The sequence below is a fragment of the Apis mellifera genome, linkage group LG6 (assembly GCF_003254395.2).
Source record: "Apis mellifera strain DH4 linkage group LG6, Amel_HAv3.1, whole genome shotgun sequence".
In the NCBI taxonomy this organism is placed as follows: Eukaryota; Metazoa; Arthropoda; class Insecta; order Hymenoptera; family Apidae; genus Apis; species Apis mellifera.
This window is the reverse complement of record NC_037643.1, coordinates 7,293,442-7,315,022: the sequence shown is the minus strand read 5'-3', so window position 1 is coordinate 7,315,022 and position 21,581 is coordinate 7,293,442. Positions and strand designations below refer to the sequence as shown.

Below are 21,581 nucleotides of genomic sequence, written 5' to 3'. Positions count from 1 at the left end.
GCGCGAATTGTTCGTTCGTCATTGTTTTTACGTTAAGCGATACGGTACTACGCTTTTACGATTCGCATAATAAATATATACATTTCACAATTGCAAGAAATGTTTATAATTTGAGTATTATCGATAAGGAAAGATCTTTCAAATCTTTCCATGTACATCGAAATTAATCGTAAACATTAATCGCTAAAATTTAAGTTTTAGTTAATTATTATGATGCATCCGATGAGCTAACGTTTCGATATATGTAAATTGATTTTTGCAAATATACAATACGAAGGATACATATTGTTGCATAACCTATCATAGAATTTGGGTTAACATATATGTATGCATGTATCTGTAGCAAAAAAAAATAACGTTTAAACATTCGAGAGGTTAAGACATGAAGAAGTTGTAATATTTTGTATATACATAACATTCATTAATCTTGATGATCTAAGCATGTGACATCATTTTGTACAGGAAGCCTTAGCCTTAGAAATATACATAGATATTGGGTAATTTTTAAACTTTGCTCGAACACATCATAATATTTCCAAATTGACTGAAACAAAATAAATTGGACGAATATTTATTTTGTATTACCAATAGTACGTATTATTAGTAATATAGATATCGATTAATTACACAATCTTAGAATTAAATGACACTTTTTTCGTTCAATCATCCTTTTTATCCGTCACATTGAGGTTATTGAGAAACTTGTTCAATTATAAAATCCTATTATCCATGGAGATGCTCGAGCAAGGGACAAAATCGAATTAAATGTAAGAAAGGAAACTTCGTGATACGCGAAAAAGAGAGAAGTATAAAATATACTCATTAAAAATCACCCATGAACGTTACTTTGGACGGTGAAGAAAATTAGAATAAAGGAGAACGAAGAAACATGATTTCTATTACCCATATCAAACTAAGGGCTAGTTTGTAAAGAAAAAAAAATATATATATATATAAAAAAAAAAAAAAAAAAATAGAAAATATAAAAAAAAATAATAATAATAAAGAAATAGAGACTAATCTCGTACTCATCATGAATAATGTATCGAAATTGTTTTCATTGGTTCTAATAATAAAAAACGACAATGGATGCCTTTTGGAACGATTACGAGGTTGGTATTTCAATGCGATTATCAAGAAATACAAAAATTATTGCATACTATCAGAGAAAGTTACATTCTCTAAGTGTTTATTAAATATATATTACTTCACATGGTCGAATGATTCAATTGATTTATAAAACGTGATGACTTAAAATGTATAGAAGGCAGCTTGAGATTTTTCATTGTCCTCTTAGTTGCTATCACCTTTACCGATCGAGGCCAATATTGTCTTTTAATGATTTTGAGCATTTTCTTTTCATTATTTTTGAAAAATGAAAGGAACAGGGGAAATGGAACGACAACGATATAAAAAAGAAAACGAAACTTGTTGTTTTCTCTTTTCCCTTTTTTTCTTTTTTCTTTATATTTAAAGAAATTTGACGAATAAGCGAACGATAAGTGAAAATAGAAAAAGAATTACATATATATGCGCAAATACAAGTACACAACATAAAATGATTAAACGATCCCATAGAATGGATCATCCTTGATAGATATATGTATAATACGCAACTCTTTTATTGACGACACTGCATTGCTTCCCCTGACAAAGGCTCATGTATTCATTATATAGTTATATTTGCAATCATTACCTATATATATATATATATATATATATATATATATATATATATATATACAAAGGCAAAAAACTGGATAAAAAAAAAAATATTTAAATATTGTTGGCAAGTGCGATGAATGACTGCGTGGAACATTATCGACAGGAGGAAAATGATTTAACTCGATATATAATAAATGATTATAAATGGAAGAAGAAGAAATATGTATATTTCTCTCCAATATCGGAACGACTATGATATATGTGGGGGAAAGAAACAGATTTATTATTCTGTCTTTCTTCCTCTATTGATTGTATATCCTCTATTTTACTTTCTTTTTCTTTCCCCCTCATTTTTCTTCCATTAATGATTATTACAATTATTATTATTATTATTATTATTATTATTATTATTATTATTATTATTATTGCTATTATGATAATTATTATTATTCTTTATTATTATTATTATTATTATTATTAATGTTAATGTTATTACATAAATATGTTAATCATTCGATTATGTTATCCTCGAGTGTTAGATTGGGACGTGCAATGTTGCGACGGTTCAAAATCAATATTTACTTCCAAATATAATTAAATTGTTAAAAAATTTAAAAAAAATCGTATCTTTTGTAAGCGGGGAACATTTTTCGTCTAAATGTTGAGAAATGTTGCGAATTATCAATTTTAAATTGGCATATTTTTATCAATGTCAGTAGCTGATTCTAAATTTATATAGAAGATTTATCATTAAAAGTATTAACAATTAAACAGTACGAAAAAATCATTCGCATATTTAAAAAACATAATGAGTATCTGAATTATCTGAATTTGATTTAGCCGATTATTTGTGTTGTGTAAACGCAAAACAAATATATAAATCAAATAATTATTCATGAAGTCATATCATATGCAAAGTGTTTTAATCAAACTATAGTAAACATCTAGATAACGTGTGCCTATCGTTTTATAAAGAGCACATATAAATTATTTTAGCAACACAATGTCCCATAATAGTCATGAGTGTTCTAAAATATGTCACAAAGTTATTAGGGGATTGTTCACTAAAACATAAATTTATCACTTAATATATATATTTTTTAAATATTTCAATTTTATTCAATAAAATTATTATTCTAGTGAAATTTTTCATTCTTAATGATTTCTATAATATACATGTATATAATCCCCTAATTATTTCAATTAATGTTCACTTTCGCTAAATATAGCATAAAAAAATTTTCGTTTAAAATAATAAAAAAAAAATTTTTAGATCTAAGATTTAATTGTGATGTTAAGGTTATGTTTTCAGCTACTACTAAAATATTTTCACGAAACGAATTAAATGTTATATCTAATGCCTAATTAATACCTAAAAAGATATATGTTGCAACACAATCGAGTCCATGATTATTTCCCGTAAATATAATTGTTATACGTAGATTTTTTCGTGTTCTAAAATCAAAATGTGCCTGGTATGATCGTTGACGAAATACTATATAGTTAGAATAGTAACAAAGTATACCGGTGGAAAAAGAACGAGAAGTAGGGGAAAAAAGAGAGAGAAAAAGATCATTTCTTTTCTACAGTGGACTCTTTGGTTTGTGGTTATTGGTGAGAGGCACACACAGAACCGAAACGCTATTGCGCGAAACAATTTCCTCCGTTTCTTGCTACGATTCTGTTTCACGCATAGTTCCGGCCGTTTCCCCGCGTGCTTTTGTTTTATTCGAAAGCAAAAGAAAAAAAAAAGAAAACATAAGAATCGTGCGTGTTAAATATGTACGTGTGAAAATATTGTACGAAGAAAAAAAATTATAAAGATGCTACTCAGAACATGAAAAAAAAAACAAGAAGAGGTTAGAATGGAAACTTGTGAGTGTGATGAAAATACAATTAATATGTAAAAAGAATGATGATGAGTTCTCTTTGTCGAACGAAGAGAAAAAAAGCGTGAGTAAATCGATGGCTTTTACAATAAGATCAAGCTACGATATACATATGTAATAATTAAATACATATTGTTTTTTCTTGTATGACGACTACTGCTTGACAATTCATACGACGACGATTATGGTGACGACTACACAAGAATATAAACGGAGTATGTATAAAATGTATTTTAAGTCTGGACAAAAAAATCAATTTACACTTACAATTTACAGTAACGAGTAACAATAACTGATGTGGGTTGTGCATAAGAAAACAAAAACAAAAAGAAAAAAAAATGAAAAGCGTATATATACGGTAAACATGACGATTCGTGATAATGGAGAATCGGATCGACTCAACGATCGAATTGCGCACGTGCTGCGTGTAGAAAACAAGTTTTCGTCCCAGTGCGGATTCACTTCTTTCCTGGCTGTTCTTTTTTATTTTGTTTTGTCATATTCTGCTTATATAATTAAATTATGTGGTTCTCAGTGTAGTTAATTGTATTCCATTCGTATTCCGTTCGGTAAACTTGCATAACATTGTTTTAAAATTTATTCATTTTTTATTGAATTTTTTGTTAAAATTCAATAAAAATAAAATTTAAAATTAAACATAATAAAATAAAAGATAATAGAAAAAAATGTTTATATTGAATTGTAATTTTTTTTTTCATACATATATATTCTTACGATTTGATATATGTTAATTTTTATTTATTAAAAGACAAATGAAATAAAAGATAAAAAGGCACGTAAGGAAAAATAGAAAAGGATCGCACAGGTGAATAGGCGTTAGAAAATAAAACAGGAGTGCCAAAATCATCCGTGACTTCCGTCCCACTTGGGCAATAACAAGTACAGCAACTTGGCGAGAATACAAATGTTTGCCATTTGTCCTCCAATAATCGTAAGGATTCTTAATCTGTCCGTTATATCGATCCTTTTTTTGTATTGTACTCGAAAAATGATCAATATATCCATTTTCACCAAGATTTTTTGATCGAAAATATCGTGATCATATATTAGTAATAAAAACAAAAACAAATAAATACTAATCATTGAAAAATAGAAAGAAAAAAGAAAAGATTATTTGAAACATAATTTTACAACAAAGATCGTTACTTTCGAGCAATTGATACAAATAATCGATCTGAATAAAATAATATTGACACTCGCTATTAGTGCCTGTCGTTTCGTCGATTCAGGACAGAGTATTTCGTCGAGAAACCTCTAATTCCATTCGTCGAACTGACTAAAATGAGGTTGTATCCGATTCTCCATTTATATATTATGGATGTTGTTTATTAAAAATAATAGATTGGCCGTAATTAATTTTGACGGCTAATTAAACTATAAAAAAAAAATATTTATTCAGACGACTTGCCAGTTTCGTTGCACAGTATACACGATGTAGGTTCGAGCGAAATAAAAAAAAAACATATAAAAAAATAAATCATAATAATAATGGAAAGAAATTTAGAGATTATGGATTAAATGGATGAGTTGCATTAGTTATTTGAGAAGTTTCATTGAGAAGAAATATCGATGTATATATTTTAAGTTTGTATTATAATGCCCCCACTTAATTTGTATGAAATGGAGAATTTCAAATATTAAAATGATAAAAAAAAATCTTTGTTCTTTTTTTTATTTTCCTATTTTTATAATTTTTTGTCGTCAAATGTTATATATCCCCGTTTTATATATATTTAAATACAGACATAAATTGAATTAATTCAATTCTTGTATTTTATTACACATATATATATATATATATATATATATATATATATATATATATATATAAAATAATTGATGGTATAAAAATATATGAAATACAATCTGTTTTATTTGATATCATTTTGATTTATATTATTATCGTCTATGATGAAAAATGTTTCATATAAAAAAAAGGTTATAATATAAAAAGAGGTTATAATAAATTTTTTTCATTAAAAATACAAAATTTTTTTAATACATATCTTACATACACATATATTTCAATATATAATCAAAACAACTTTAAATATATATATTATTATCATATTACATTATATCTAATTAATCTAATTCAATAAAAAAAACTTCCATCGAATATTTTTTTATTTGATAATTTTCGATCGTTTTTTTTCAAATCGAATAGAAAAAAATCTTTATTTTATGAAATTCGTTTGTTCACTTTTATATGGATACTTTTTTAATAATATTTAATGGAAAAATATTGTGTATTAGAAAGAGTATCAACATATTCTTGTTTTACTTAAACTTTTTTAATATAATACAGCTGACAACGGGTGGAGGACTATGCGCAGTGCAGTATCACATGTTAATGTTCATCGCGCATGTACTTACCGGTGAAAACGACATGGCAGGTGTTTCGATTGCTTCTTATTGTTGACTATTTTTAATAGATAAGAAATTAACTACGATTACTCTGAAGGACAATGATAACGCATACGTTAGATAATAATTTATAAAATTATTTATTTTAATTTATTTTAATTAATTGCCAAAGTTATTGTGAAATATGTCGAACACACGCGAAGCAGAGGTAAGCGTTTATAACTGTTTCGTATCTATATTTTAGTATTTATAATTTTTACTTTTAAACATATAATTATAGTTATTAATTAATAATTAAAACATAAACACAAATATAATTTACAATATCTTTTTATGTAAATTAATAGCGAATATTAATCTGTATTACTTACGTTATGAAAGAGTTTAAACTTAATATTGCGATACTTCACTTATTACATTATCACAATTTCATTGAAGGTACAAAATCTCAAAGAACGTGGAAACGCGTGTGTAAAAGAACAAAAATACGAAGAAGCTATGTTTCATTATACTCATGCTATTAAATTAGATCCACAAAATTATTCCTTATATAGTAATCGATCATTTGCATTTTTAAAATTACAACAATATCATTTTGCAATGGAAGATGCATTAATGACAATTCAATTAAAACCTGATTGGACCAAGGTATATTTATAATATTCTTATGCTTGTTAATAAGAAATAAATTTTGCAAAATATATATATTGAATAAAATCAGCATATTTAATCTTTTTATAGGGTTATTTTAGAAAAGCTGAAGTAGAATCACAAACATTTCGCTTCAGTGAAGCACTTCAATCTTACAATAAAGCTTTATCTCTTCAACCAAATGAACCAACAATTTTAGAGGCAATGAATAGAGTGTCCCGATTATTAATTAAAGACAAACGAGGTATTGGTATCAATAATAATAAAATAATTATATTAAAAATATTTTATATATTTTAATATAGTAAATTATTTTAGCTGATCAACAAATACCCTGGCTTGGAGCTGGTGTTGGTATTATACTTGGTGTAATAGTTGTAATTGCAGATTATGTTTTTACAAATAAACCTACATTAACGGTATTTAAATTGATTTAATAGTTTTAGAAATCAATTTTAAAATAAATATTTATGATTATTTCATTTTTTTTTTTTTTTCATTAGATGCAACATCCTCTTTTAATGGCCTTATTGACAATGTCTATAGCAATGTTGGGTTTTGGCATTGCAAAGGGATTCCGTTATTTCATAAAATGTCAGAGAAAATCACTTTTGGAACCTCCAGTGGATCTTTTTGGTGATAACAAAGAAGAATTTGATGATATTGAAACTGAAATGAATAATGAAAAAGAAAAACATCCCAAATATAGTAAAGCACAAGCAAGACAAAGATTCAAGAAAGGAAAATCGTAGTGTGCTTTGATATTAATGTATTTATATAAATACATGCATTTTTAACATCATACACTTTTTAGCATCTCAGGAAAGCACTGATTACTTATAATCAATGTTATTAGATAACATAAACAACAGAAAATTATATTGGTATTTATATTTTATACTTCTGTTATTGTTAAATAATGTTAAAGTACTGAAAACGTGCCAGAATTTCTGTATTTCTTTATATTTTGTGTTTAAAAATTTTTATATCAAACATTTCTTACTTAATAATTGAATTCATTTCTAAAAATATATATTTTAATCATTTTGAGATATATAGAAATAAGCAATGATAATATAATTATTGGTAAATTATGTAGTACAAATATTTCTAAATTCCAAATTATAAAAAAAATTTTATTTGTTATATATAAATTATATAAATATTTAAAAACATGAAATATTTCAATTTTTACAAAAAGTAAAAAGTTATTCATGTCATTTACACTTTGATATAGTCATATTGTAGGATCAAATAATTTAAATATTACCTTTATATGACTCATACAACGAATATCTTATCTTTGACATCAAAAGAGCGCGATTACACTCAATTTTTTGCACTATTCATCATCATTAATAAATATAAAAGAATTTTAAGTAAATATAATCAATTGCAGAAGAACTGTTTAATTTTTTATCCAATAATAATTAATGACAAAATTCTTTAATATGTATATATATATATAATAAATTACTTTATTTAAATTTTAAACTTTATATAATATTATATATTATATTTGTATTGCAAATTTAATTTATTTTTCCGAATTTTGAACTTCCATAGAATTGTATGTTAATATTATATTGTATTTATTTTTTTTATCTATGTTATTTTGGAGATTTAATATTTTTATTAATTTTTTAATATATATAAATAACAAAAAAAGTTGCATTAATTATTATTTAAAAAAGATTGGATCATTGAAATTGATGGACATTTTCCACAAGCTAAACTCTTATTATATGATAATTACACTACAATTTTCTATAAATTTATTTTTTTTATTCATTATTTTAAATTTTAAAATTAATAATTTCAAAATATTTATGCATTATTATTAACATTGTAATACAATCATAAGAGAATATATTATAATTAAAAATTATAAACAATAATTGCAATACAGACTGACAAATATTATTATAAATATTATAGTTTTTCTATTTACCAATAGAAAACCCAATGAATTATATTAATTTTGATGTAATAAATCAATATTTTAAAGAATGCATGATTAAATCCTTTCTAAATTAATTGTTAATAATATTTCATAATAATAATATTAATATTATATTATTGTTTATTAATTCAAATTTTACATATGAATATATTTTTATGTTCTTATTAAATTAACATTCCAAACAAAATAAGAAAAATTTTATACATATACACGCAATAAATATATATATATATATATGTATATTATAACAAAATTATATGTACATACATTAAAATATAAAACAATACAACACATAGAAAAGTTTTATACGAAATATATAAAAAGTACAATATCCGTTAATGAAAGATAGTATTTTTTTTCAGTTGAATTAGCTATATATTAGGTGTTCAAAACTGTTATCTGTAGATCATTGAAAATTTGTTAAATGTAAATTAAAAAAAAAATGTATGTAACTCTTATTATTTAAGTATTCATTTTTTTGAATTATTTAAAATTCCAAATTAATTAATGAAAAGAAAAGAAAAAAAATATAACAGAATACAATTTTTTCATTAATATAAGATATTTGTGTCATATTATTAATCATAAACATTTAATGTTATTAATCATAATATTATTTTGTATATGATTACAATTACAAATAAATTATTATGATTGTAAAAAAGTAATAATGATGCGATAACGTAAAAAAATTAATGAAATAAATCGAAGTTTAAAATGATTATGTAATTTGTAAATTTTAAAAATTGCAAAAATAATTTAAATAAATTAAATACATCAAGGATTGTATATTATACATATCAAGGAATAGATTTTTATATTATATATAATTATTGGTAATCTATCCTTTCATTTTCTTAAAAGTTCCTTACTAAATAATAAATCATATATTTTGATGCTATATCAAAACAATTGAAGAATGAAAATTTATAGATCATAATGCATTTATGATGCATGATACTCTTTCAAATATTTGATTACATGATAATCATAATACATCTTTCAAATTGTCCTAAAATAAGATTTCAGAGACTTCTTTCATCCCATATTCTTTATGTACTTCTGAATCATTCTTAAATAATCCAATGAATTTTCTTCCTCTTCATTGCTATTTCTAAAAAGCGTAGATATGAATCATTAATCATTCTGATTGGTGTTCAGTTTAACACAAAAATATTTGATTACTTAATAATTGACAATTCACAAAGAAAAATTGGAATTTCTCATATTTTATCGAATTCTGAATCAAGAACTCCTTGAGAACTTTTTAAATATGATGAATGAGAATTTTCAAATATTTAAAAGCATTTATCCTTAAAGTAAATCTAGTTCTAGATGAAGAAAATTCTCAGATTGATTTATTAATAGTATTTCCGTTGAACTCTTCCTAATTGTAGGGATTGAATGAGATGTCTCTGGAAAACTGGGAGACATTTGAGAGTTAATATAGAAATGATTCTGTTTGCAAATATTTGAAATTTCTATAGAGTACATGCTAATTAAAACAAAGAATATAAAACTGAAAAAACGCAGAATTAAATTTTTTTTTTCGATTATTATAGAATAACATTCTTTCATTTTTCATTTTTTTAAAACATTTAGTTTATTTTCATTTAATTAACATTCATTTGATTAATCCCTAAGAAATGTGTATAAACGTGTTATTGTTTAAAAAAAAATTCTAATAAACAGAAATTTATTAATGATACCAATAAATTATTTTTATTATTTTTATATTTTTGGATATATTTTCCTCTTTTTTGTCTTCATCTTATACGATACGAGACTATTCACGATATGTTCTTATGCGCATGCGTCCATTGACGTTTACAAGTATTATAGAAATAGGGGGTTATATTCTATTTCGCTTAAAACCTTCAGAATGTAGTTTTAAATATTTTTGTATTCAAAATTTCAAAAAAATTAATAATACGTACTTTTTATCTCCTATTTGTTTTTTTTTTTGATAATTATAATATAATATGAAAGCTGTATTAAAATATAAAGTATTATACTGAATTATATATCAAAGATATTTTATACGATTTAAATACTACTTTTCATTAATAAAAATTATTATACTTTAGTTTATAACTATTTTTAAGATCAAGTTAAAGTTATTTAAAAATCCTAGATTAATAATAATTTTTATAATTAATTTTTTTACTATAATTCGAGCCAATTAAGATGTCATTAAAATAACATAAATAGCAATCAATTAACATATATCATTAAAATTTTATAATAAAAATCAAATATTATAATTTTTTATTTTATTTATTAATATTTATAAATCAATAAAATTCTAACATCTGTATGAAAAAAAATTTGAATAAAGATGTCCTCGATTTAAACCATAACCAAGTAACAAAGAATAATGCAATAGGAGAAAACGATTATGCATATTAAAACAAGAAAGAGAAAGGAAAATGGATACCACGGATACCTGGAGGAAAACCTTATATATCATAATGGAATTTCAGATTCGTTCCTGCACTTATTGAGGGTTAGGTTGACGTTTCACGAAAGTATCGATGCGCAGAGATTTTATATATCCAACAAAATGTTATTAATATAATTACAATAAATACGTAAATTCTAAAGCTAGCACATCATTTTCGTAATCACAAAATAATAAGAATTCGAAAAAGAACGTAAATATGTCCACAAGTAACACAAGGAGACGAAGAGCGGAAAGCGTGGTCGAACACCCAATGCGATTAGTCGAATAGCCTCTTCATATATACAGATATGCGCATGCGCAGTTAAAGATCATAGGTATGTATCTATACTAAAAACGAAATGTAGATTTAGACACCCCTATATTAATAATTTTCATAATTTTTTTATATAATTTCATTCACAAAATATATTTGTTTTTAAAATATATAAATTTTTAAAAAAAGTTACATACAGTTATTTATATGTAATATTACTTTTAATATTATATTGTTTCTATTGTTACAATAATGATTGAGTTATTTTTATAAAGTTCAACGTAATTTAAAGTATAGATGCCGATGACCTCGTGACCATTCTTATTTCTTTTAAATTAATATCATATCTTTTATTATTGAATATATTTTAATGATATATTATAAGTTTATTTAACTTATGTTAAATATTACAATAACTACATTGAAATATTCATTTATCTTTTATATTGTAAATTATAATCTTGAAACTTTCAAATTTATGCAACAGTTTGTTATAATACATTCATTATTTATATTTAATTAACTAAAAATTAAGACAAATTTGTTATTATAGTTTAATGCGAAAGATCTGATTTAATATATATATATATATATATATATATATATATATATATATATATATAAAATATTATATTTTTACAATCTATTTTAATAATAATAAACATTAATATGTGTTTATATAATAATTTGCAATATTATTATATGTATAACGTGTAATGTGTAATTTTATAGTTTCTATAAGAAAAAAGTAATCAATACATGTCGTATGACATCTGAAACGAACTGTTTAAACGCGGGAAGAATAAACCCTTTTGCACAAAGTTTGGCATGACAAGTACTACATTGCTTCAACAGTTCAGAGACACTTTAAGGTGACCGTCCTCTCGTTAAGCGCCTTTAATAAATACGTTCCTGCTAGCCGCACTACTTTTCTACGGTATCCCCACCAATATCATGTGTACGGGTTGGTATATTGTGATTGGACGAACCAATGATTGGTAATAGTGGAGGGGAGCAATCACGTCACGAAGTGAGGCCGAGAAGCGACGAGGCGCATGTATCAATGCGCAATCGCATCGGAACAGTTCAGGGAGTCGGGGAGGTCCGTGGTAAGGAATAAACAGAGTGAAGAGACCGCGCGAGAGACGAAGAGTGGGGAAGGAGAAAGAGAGAGAAAGATAGAGAACGAACAGGCAGTGAGACGATCACGATGCACGGAGGCGAGCACAAGCGGCCAGGGGCACAGGGCTGAGGGCTGAGGGCTCGACAGGGCCTGGAATAACGTTCACGGGACGGCCGTGGGCCAGTCAGCAGCTATGGAACAAACGAAAACTCCCGCGTCCCGATTACTCAGCACGAGTTGTATAGAGAATAAGGACGACTTAGAAGAGGTAACATAAATATTTCAAATAGTCACTGGATACGTATCGGGTGCTAGGGGTTCCGCCATTGTTGCGACGGTCGCGCACGTCGCTGACCGCGCGGCGCCACACGTCGAACCACGCGTCTTAGCGGCAATATTCGAATCATTTGCATAATTCTGAAATTAATTTCAGAATTATGTCTAATATTCACTAATAATTAATATTTAAAATCTAGCAAAAATGCAATAATAATACATATAATCATATATAGATTTGTTAATAAAATATATTTATTAATAACACCAATGTGTTTGTGATTTCATAATTTGTGATACAAAATATAGGTTATAATTTTATGGTTTTTTTTAAATTTGTTTTATATTCATTTGTAAAACTATTTTTTTTTTCAGAAATTTGAAAAATGTTATACGGTGCTCCAAAATTTGACTGCAGGATTATCTGAAAAAGAAGCCCATGATACATTAAATAATGCTGTGTGTAAGGATAAGACACACGAAGAAGTTTCATTGGGATTATTAGTAGTTATTTTAACAGATCCTCAAAGTGCAGCCAAAAGTTATAGAGACTTAACATTAATTACAAGAGATGGTCTTGCAATTGTGTTAGTACATCTTAATCAATTAGTACTTGAAAGATATTTACGATTAAATGATGTAACCAGAAATCAATTATTATGGTTATTAAGAGAGATGATAAGAACCAGTGTAGCTAGTGTGGATAATCTTTGTTTAAGTTTATTAAGGCATGCAGCTGGTGGTGATATTTCACCACGAAATTTGTTCTTAGTTGATGCACTTTTGGACATTTTTCAAGAAAATCGACCTTGGCTAGATAAATTTCCATTTTTAGTAGCATCCATTGTTTATACCTACTTACGATTAATAGAAGATCATAATGCACCTCATTTATCTGGTTTACGTCAAAAAGAAGTTACCTTTACTGTATCTTTAATAAGGGAACGTATGGTTGATTGTTTGGTTATTGGAAGGTAAATGATTAAAGATTTCTTTTATTGATATTTATAAAATATAAATAAATAAAAAAAATTAATATTTTTAGGGATTTGGTGCGTCTATTACAAAATGTGGCACGAATACCTGAATTTGAAGCACTTTGGAAAGATATGCTTCTTAATCCAAAATCTCTTTGTCCAAATTTCAATGGTGTCCTTCAACTTTTACAAACTAGGACTTCTAGAAGGTTTCTACAATCTAGACTTACACCAGATATGGAAAGAAAATTAGTATTTTTAACCAGTCAAGTGCGTTTCGGTAATCATAAACGATATCAAGATTGGTTTCAACGGCAGTACCTGGCTACACCAGAATCACAGTCATTGAGATGTGATCTTATACGATTTATTGTTGGTGTTATCCATCCAACAAATGAGTTGTTGTGTTCAGATATTATACCTCGATGGGCAGTAATAGGATGGTTATTTACAACTTGTACATCAACTGTAGCTGCAAGTAATGCTAAATTAGCTTTATTTTATGATTGGTTATTTTTTGAACCTGAGAAGGATAATATTATGAATATTGAACCTGCAATTCTTGTCATGCACAATTCTATGAGATCCCATCCACCAGTCACTGCCACATTATTAGACTTTTTATGCAGGGTAAGTAATTATATGCGACTTTAACAATGTACAGTTTTAAAATTACTGAAAAATAATTTTTGTTTACAGATAATACCTAATTTTTATCCACCTTTGACAGAGAAAGTAAGAAATGGAATCTTTTCATCTTTAAGACAAATTTTAGAGAAACGAGTTTTGCCAAGTCTTTATCCATTATTTGACAGTCCTAAGTTAGATCGTGAATTGAGGAGTAAAATAAGAGAAACATTCAAAGAATTTTGTTTACCACCTAATGCAGATCCTGGTAAAATTAATGCAGAATATTGCATGTCTATTTTTCCCAGATTACTTAAATTGGAGCACTAAAAATAGCTTATTACTGCACATTATATTAAAATTTTTTTTCATATTGTATATATATTTAAAGTTTAAAAATTTATTTAATATTATTTAAAATATACATATAAATATTAATAATATGTAATATAAATATATTTATATGTATACACATTAAATAAATATAAATAGAAAATATTTATATTTATTAATTTTGAGCTTAATTATTATTTTAACAAATCACATATCACAATAATATATGTATACATTCCTTTTTAAATATAATTTAAAATTTCTGATTTTTTTTTTTTTAACATATTTTTTATTCACTTTTTTCAAGCTTATAGCACATTTATTGCTTACTAACTTTGGTTTTTGCATGATCTTTTAAGCAGGAAATAAGGTTCCTGTCTATTCAGGTAAAATGGAGGAACTTAATAAGGATCTTGCACCAGGAGCTACACTAGAAAATGCAGTAAATACACCAGTTGAAAATAATCATATAAATCAAGATCCTGAACCAGCTTTTAGTGATGAAGAAGAAGAAATGCCATTAAGGTTAGCCTTGTTTTTTTAATTATTAAAGTATTTTAATTATTATATTAAATATATAATTATATCATAAATGATATATAATATTATAGGATAGTGAATAAAGTTGAAGAAGAAGATGAAGAAGATGTTCCACTAGCTAATGTGAAATTGAAAAATGAACAAAAAAATGCAAATTGTGTTGTGAAGAAAGAAGATATTACATCTCAATTAAATTTAATTTTAGAACCAGAAGAATTAAGGACTGCTATTGAAAGTTTGCATAGTGAAACAGACAATGAAGTGAGGTGTCAAACAATGGAAAGGATAGTACAAATGGTTGTAGAAGATGAAATAGATGCAGAAACTATACCAGCATTGGCTTCTTGCATATCAACTATTTTATCCTCACAAATTACATCTCAAATATTTCCATCAGATAATTTGAATGAAGAAGCCTTGACTGATAGTATAAGCACACCGTTATTTGTTATGTTTAGAAATCAGTTTCAATTGTGTAAAGAAGAAGACAATAGACGGAAACTTTTAGCCCGAGTACTTGCAGAGATGCAGAACATTCAACCAAGGATAGGTTACTTGTTACTTTATTTTTTGAAAGTTTGGGGTAGAGGAGAAGAAAAACGGGAAGGTGAACAAAGGTTTGTAGAAATGAAAATTATACAAATAATGAATAAAAGTATGTTTTTTATCTTATTAATTATTTGTTACAGTAATGTATTAAATGATGTTAAAGCATCAGTATATAAAGATTTTTGTGCTCATAGAGAGAAAAAGTTAGATGCGTGTTTAGTATCAGATTTAAAGGTATTTAAATAATTATTATATTTAAAAAATTGATCAAAATTTTTAATTATATTATTATTTTTTTTATTATTTAATGCATAACTTTTTTTACAGCTCTGTCACGAAGACAACATATTTATGTTATGTTACCTTGTGCCTGATGTATACATGGGTTTTCAAAATGTAACTCTTGGAAATATTCAATTATTGCATTTGGTCGTTTCGACTGTTGATGCATGCCAATTACAAGAATTAGTTTGTCAAATAATGCAAGGACATTTGAAAATGTTAAAAAAGGAATCATTTACATCACTTTTGACAGCAAGTTTAAATTGGGAAACCTTTGAACAATATTGTTTCTGGCAACTTATTTTTGCCCATGATTTTCCAATTGAATATGTATTGCCTGTTTTACCCAAATTACAATTTCGAGATCACGCAGAAGCACTAACATCAATATTGTTTATGCTTAAACAAGAAAAGTAATCAATACTTATTTTATTTATTTAAAAAATTAGACAATTAAAATTTAATCTAATATTAATAATATTTAATAGGCCAACTTTAGAACTTCTGCGACAATTGCTTGCACGACAAAATGTGGATGGAGATATGTTTGTCGTAGCAGCGTTACGTTACTGGTGTCGTGATTATGAAGAAAAACTCGGAGAATTACTTGCGAATCTTCTGAGTACTCGTTATCCTGCTACGAGTCCAAATAAAAGGAAACGATCTGGCGCTAAACATAATCAACAACCTGGTCCACCCACTGGTGAACAAGTTCTTGGTCATTTAGATCAATTACGACAGCATTGTATGTCTTCTGCTGAATTGCAGCTTTATCATTCCGAAGGAATGCAAAGGGCTTTGCAACAAGCACAAGCAGCTAGTAGTGATTCTTTAAGAAAAAGTTATGGAGATTTATTTGCTCTCGCAGAAGTTAATGAAGAAAACGAACCTCCTCCACCTCCACCAACAAGCTCAGCACGAAAACATACAGCAGCAGCAGCTGGAGGTGGTGGAGGTGCTGGTGGTAAAGGAGGTCATAGGAAAACTGGTGCTAATACGAGGGAGAGATCTAGTTCAAAAAGGCCACTTCCTCGATATCATTTGGATAGTACATCTAGCAGTGAGGTAAATTTAAAAATAATATAAAAAAATAATTTAAATTTATAGTTCTTTTTTTTCTGATTTTATTTAAATTATTGTATTTTTTATTAATAAAATTTAATTGGAATAATATAGGAAGAAGAAATTGTGAATGTAAAACAAGCAAAGAAAAGAAAAAAAATTAATCCAGTGGGCTCCGATAGCGACTGACCACCCAGTGTCTTCAAATGTCACATGGACCACGTTATGTGTGTGCAGCAAGCTAAACTAGCCTTAAGAATAGTAAGATAATATAGTATACGTAATAGATCTAGCGCGACTTGTACATATAATATATGTCAACAGTGAATGCGAAATAATGCTGATCTTACACATATTTCGCAAACACTATGTAACAAGTGTTGCCAGATTCTGTAATTTCATTAATTTCATTATTTGTATCAAAGACATTCTAATGAAAGATATATTTACTAGAATGTATGTGATATTTAATGAGAAGAAAATTTATAAATACTGGTTATAGCTTTTCTAGGTAAATACATATGACAGATTAACTTGTCATGACAGATCGATATTCTGGATTCTGTTTTGGGTAAGAAAAATTTTATCATGTATCTGTCAGATAAAGTTACCGAGAGGCACAAAACTAGTCATAAATTAGATTATTTCGATATACTCTTAAATTCAGAAAAATATGAATTTAAGAATTGAAAATTGAATCTGGCAATATTGCTAGAGATAAAGTGATACGAAATATCTTTTTTTGTAATCATTTTATTTCTAAAGAAAGAAAGAAATGAAGATCTGTCATCCATATTCAATTTTATGGTTGGCATCAAAAAATGCGGGCACAATTGTGCTTAGTGTTATTAATAATTTGTTTATTAATTTTGCGATTAGTATAATTGACCCTATTGTCCAAATTTATTTCTTTTTCTTCTTCATTATATGATAATTATAAGACTCGCGTCTCACAAAGTAGTTAACAAAGAAAAAAATGGTTACTTTTGTTGCCATAAATTGTGAACGCAATTTATATAAATCGTTGATAGCTTTTTATTTAGGATTAAGGACCTTCTGCAGGAGAACAAGGATGTATTAAGAATTCCTCGTTCCAGCACGAAGCGTACAGTTTTACGACCAAATGTATTTTACGTCTGCGCTTAGTAAGCATAATCATTCTCAAGACGCAACAATTTTTATATTTTACACGATGCAAGGTCTATTCTTTTAATAGTTTTGTTTCTAAAACAATGACTAATGAACAATTTTTTTATGTTTCTATTCAAATATTCGAATTTAATTAACCAAAAGAAAAAAAAGAAAAAATACAAGAAAAATGTACTTTTTTTCATCATAATATTTATAATGTATTTACAAGAACTATATGTTCTTAATATGCAATGTTTATTCTTTATAAATCTGTCCTTCAGTATTTTTATAGAATAAATTTACTACTTTATATTAGATATGATTGGTATTATATTGTTCCAGAAATGGATATTATTTAAATAGTAAAATAAAGGAACATCTTCCATCGTGTATAAAACGAAGCGTCATGTACACTTAAGTCTTAGAAGAACGTAAGCGTGAAATATCACCGTTCACCTCTGTACATTTCCTGTAAAATCGGTTACTTGTATAAGTAACTGTGTTATGTATTTTCTAATTGTACATACCAGAGAGAACGGAATTTGTATGTTATGCATGAATGTTCGAGCATATAAATATGTACGAGAATTTTTCAAAATTCTAATTTTTTTTTTTCATGAGTGTTTGTATTTCCGATTTTATCGAAAACGATTCATAATTCATTACGAACAGAAAGAAAAATAAGACGAATATCTCAGCCAGTACGAATGTTTTTTTAGTTATACGCGTACATTGTACGTACTAGCCATTTTTAATGGTGTATAAGGTGTGATAGTTGATATTGTTATTAGGTTTTTTCTACTTGTATATAAACTGTGACGTTATATGAAAAAAATATTTAAAATCGATGACTGAATGAATGTAAAAGAAAGAATATATGAATAGTATGAAAGGATGAAAAATAGTACGAGAGGGAGAGAAAGAGAGGCAAACACAGACACATAAATAAAACAAAAAAAAAAATTAAAAAATAAGAAAAATTGCAAAATTAACAATGCGCGGGGCAATACGGAAAATAAATATGTAAACATTTAATGTTTTTAACGATCTTGTACACACGGATACACATGTAAATATATGAATATATTATCGTAACGCGAGCATAAACATTTAATGTTTTTAACGATCTTGTACACACAGATACACGTAAATGTAAATACATCGAAAAATTACCGGAAGTAAACCTGTGATTCCTATCGTTTGTTTCCTCTTTCTCTAGATTCTTCCCTCCCCTTTTTTAATTTTCTTCAGCGAGAATAATCGGTTTTGAAGATTGTCATAGTATTGTTCTTTTTATAGTTATGTGTATACATAATGCGAACAATATGAAATAACTATAAAACAACGTAATTACGCGCAAATTATATAACGAACAAATGAATGTTAAAAGTTTTAAACTTGTTTGTAATATATGTACAATTTTTTACCGAAATAGTGACAAATTAAAGAAGAATAATAAAAAATTCTGTAAAGTTAAATCCTGTTACATCACATAATATCCGTAAATTGTACATTAAGCGCATTTGATTAAAATTGCACGATTGATAGTAAAACATTTATATTACTATTCTCCATGTAACTACTAAATTAAACCCATATCAACTTATTAAAGCTAATAGTAAATTAGTATTAATTAAGTATTAGTTAAAATATAATGGCATTACAAATAGTATTAATGGAAATACCTATAATTCGATGAAATATGTTTTTTCTATTATTTGCCATTTATTAATTACATATTACTTTGTCCAATTTGGCATTGTAACATATGTAACGCAATTTTACTTTTCTGATATATTGAAGAACTGTAGAATCATACACAATGTGAATTTTCCTGATGAAAATGAATTTATTTCATTTTTCAGATTTTTTTTCATTATCACACTCAGAAGGTAAAGAGAAATTGTCTTGACGCGAGACAATAAATAAAAATATAATACGTATTCAATTTTCATATATTATTACAGCTAGAGAGGAAAATGGAATAGATCTTTATTTTTCCAAAAACATTTCTTAAGATGCGTCATTTTTACTTGATACTTTTGCGCTATACATGTACATATACGTCCATTTGAATTGTTACATTCCTCATTCGCATGTCTCTTTCACATGTGGTTCGTGTATGTGCTCTGTATGTGTAGCATGATTACAAAATCATCATTCATCATTATATTGCAGGTAAGATAGAAATCACATAATTATTTACTATCCATTACGTATACATACGTGCACACGTATATGTTTTACAACGAAACATTGTTATAATGGAAAGTGTATAAAAAGCGCCAAACATCAACTTAATTTTATGAACATACAATTGAGAGAAATAACGAATTTTATAACTGGTTACTAATTTCGTTTTCAGTAATTTATAATATACACCTGTCCTGTATTTGGTTAAAAATTTTAATCAAAAAAAAATATCAAAATAAATCAACAAGCTTTACTTAGATGGTTTTTTAAGCTATATTTACATATCTATCGCGTAATGGTCATAATCACATAAGATTTATCTGTACATTTTTTACTCGTCTCTGTTATTTTTTTTATCGTTAATCAAACATTTAGCAAAAGATTTTATATCAGCATATAGTTAAAGACTCAGTTAAATTGTTCATGAATAAAAAATGACATATTATTTGAATAAATATTTTTCATCAAGGTTATCTATAGATCAGATTTAGATTAGGTTTAAGAGTAATATTATTTATTATTATTTAACATTTTTTTATAATTTCTTTTTAATATCATTACTTTTATAGAAACGATTTAAATGTTCCCATTATATTTGTTTTATTGTATGCTAATTTTTATAAGATTCACCAATCAGGACAGATGAAACTTGTTGCCCACTATAAATGTTTATCTCTAAAAATTTACCAATTTACCGGAATTTGTCTACAAAACGGATATTTATTCTAACTTAAAGAAATAGTTCCGTTTTATTTGTGCATGTGATTGTACTTTACAATTATAAATTTGTATTTGTAAACATATTGAGCATGACATAATTAAATTATATAGTGAACCAAATTTGTTGATAAAGATAAAACAGATTTTGTGCAAGGATTCATTTATTATTCATATGCACATAAGCACAATCACGCAAAAGTTTGATTGATACGATTAACAACGGAAATATTGTGCTTATTATTATTATTATTATTATACGGAAATAAGCATAAGAGAGGCTATATTCATAGTACGAAACTAATACAATTTTAATATCATAAAATGCAATTATTCTTTATAAAACTGTCTTTTAAAGTGATTTAAAATTATTTAAAATAAATATAATTGAACAAAATATACTGAAATATTAAGAAATTACTACAAATATTGTTTAATTTTGTGCTAATATATTGAGCAGTATTGTACATTTTGAAGTTGTTATTTTATACATTAACA

At 26.2% G+C, this 21,581-nt stretch overlaps 1 protein-coding gene and 1 long non-coding RNA gene across 2 annotated transcripts; one reads left to right on the top strand and one right to left on the bottom strand.

Moving 5' to 3' along the window:
* Positions 1-427: 427 nt before the first annotated feature.
* LOC100577422 lies at positions 428-1,710 on the bottom strand. Its single transcript, XR_120161.4, has 2 exons — positions 628-1,710; positions 428-544 (listed from the first exon to the last, which is right to left on the bottom strand). It is a non-coding gene; the product is annotated as an uncharacterized LOC100577422 (long non-coding RNA).
* A 1,128-nt stretch (positions 1,711-2,838) lies between these two features.
* LOC411177 (integrator complex subunit 3) lies at positions 2,839-20,734 on the top strand. Its single transcript, XM_026441327.1, is given in 17 exon segments — positions 2,839-3,769; positions 5,884-6,150; positions 6,381-6,590; positions 6,684-6,837; positions 6,912-7,012; positions 7,097-7,301; positions 12,505-12,582; positions 12,585-12,664; positions 13,048-13,646; positions 13,718-14,279; positions 14,349-14,544; positions 14,996-15,134; positions 15,221-15,766; positions 15,839-15,932; positions 16,026-16,393; positions 16,469-17,045; positions 17,157-20,734. Coding segments are annotated over 16 exon segments (4,008 nt in total). The 5' UTR covers positions 2,839-3,769; positions 5,884-6,126; the 3' UTR covers positions 17,232-20,734.
* The last annotated feature ends 847 nt before the right edge of the window (positions 20,735-21,581 follow it).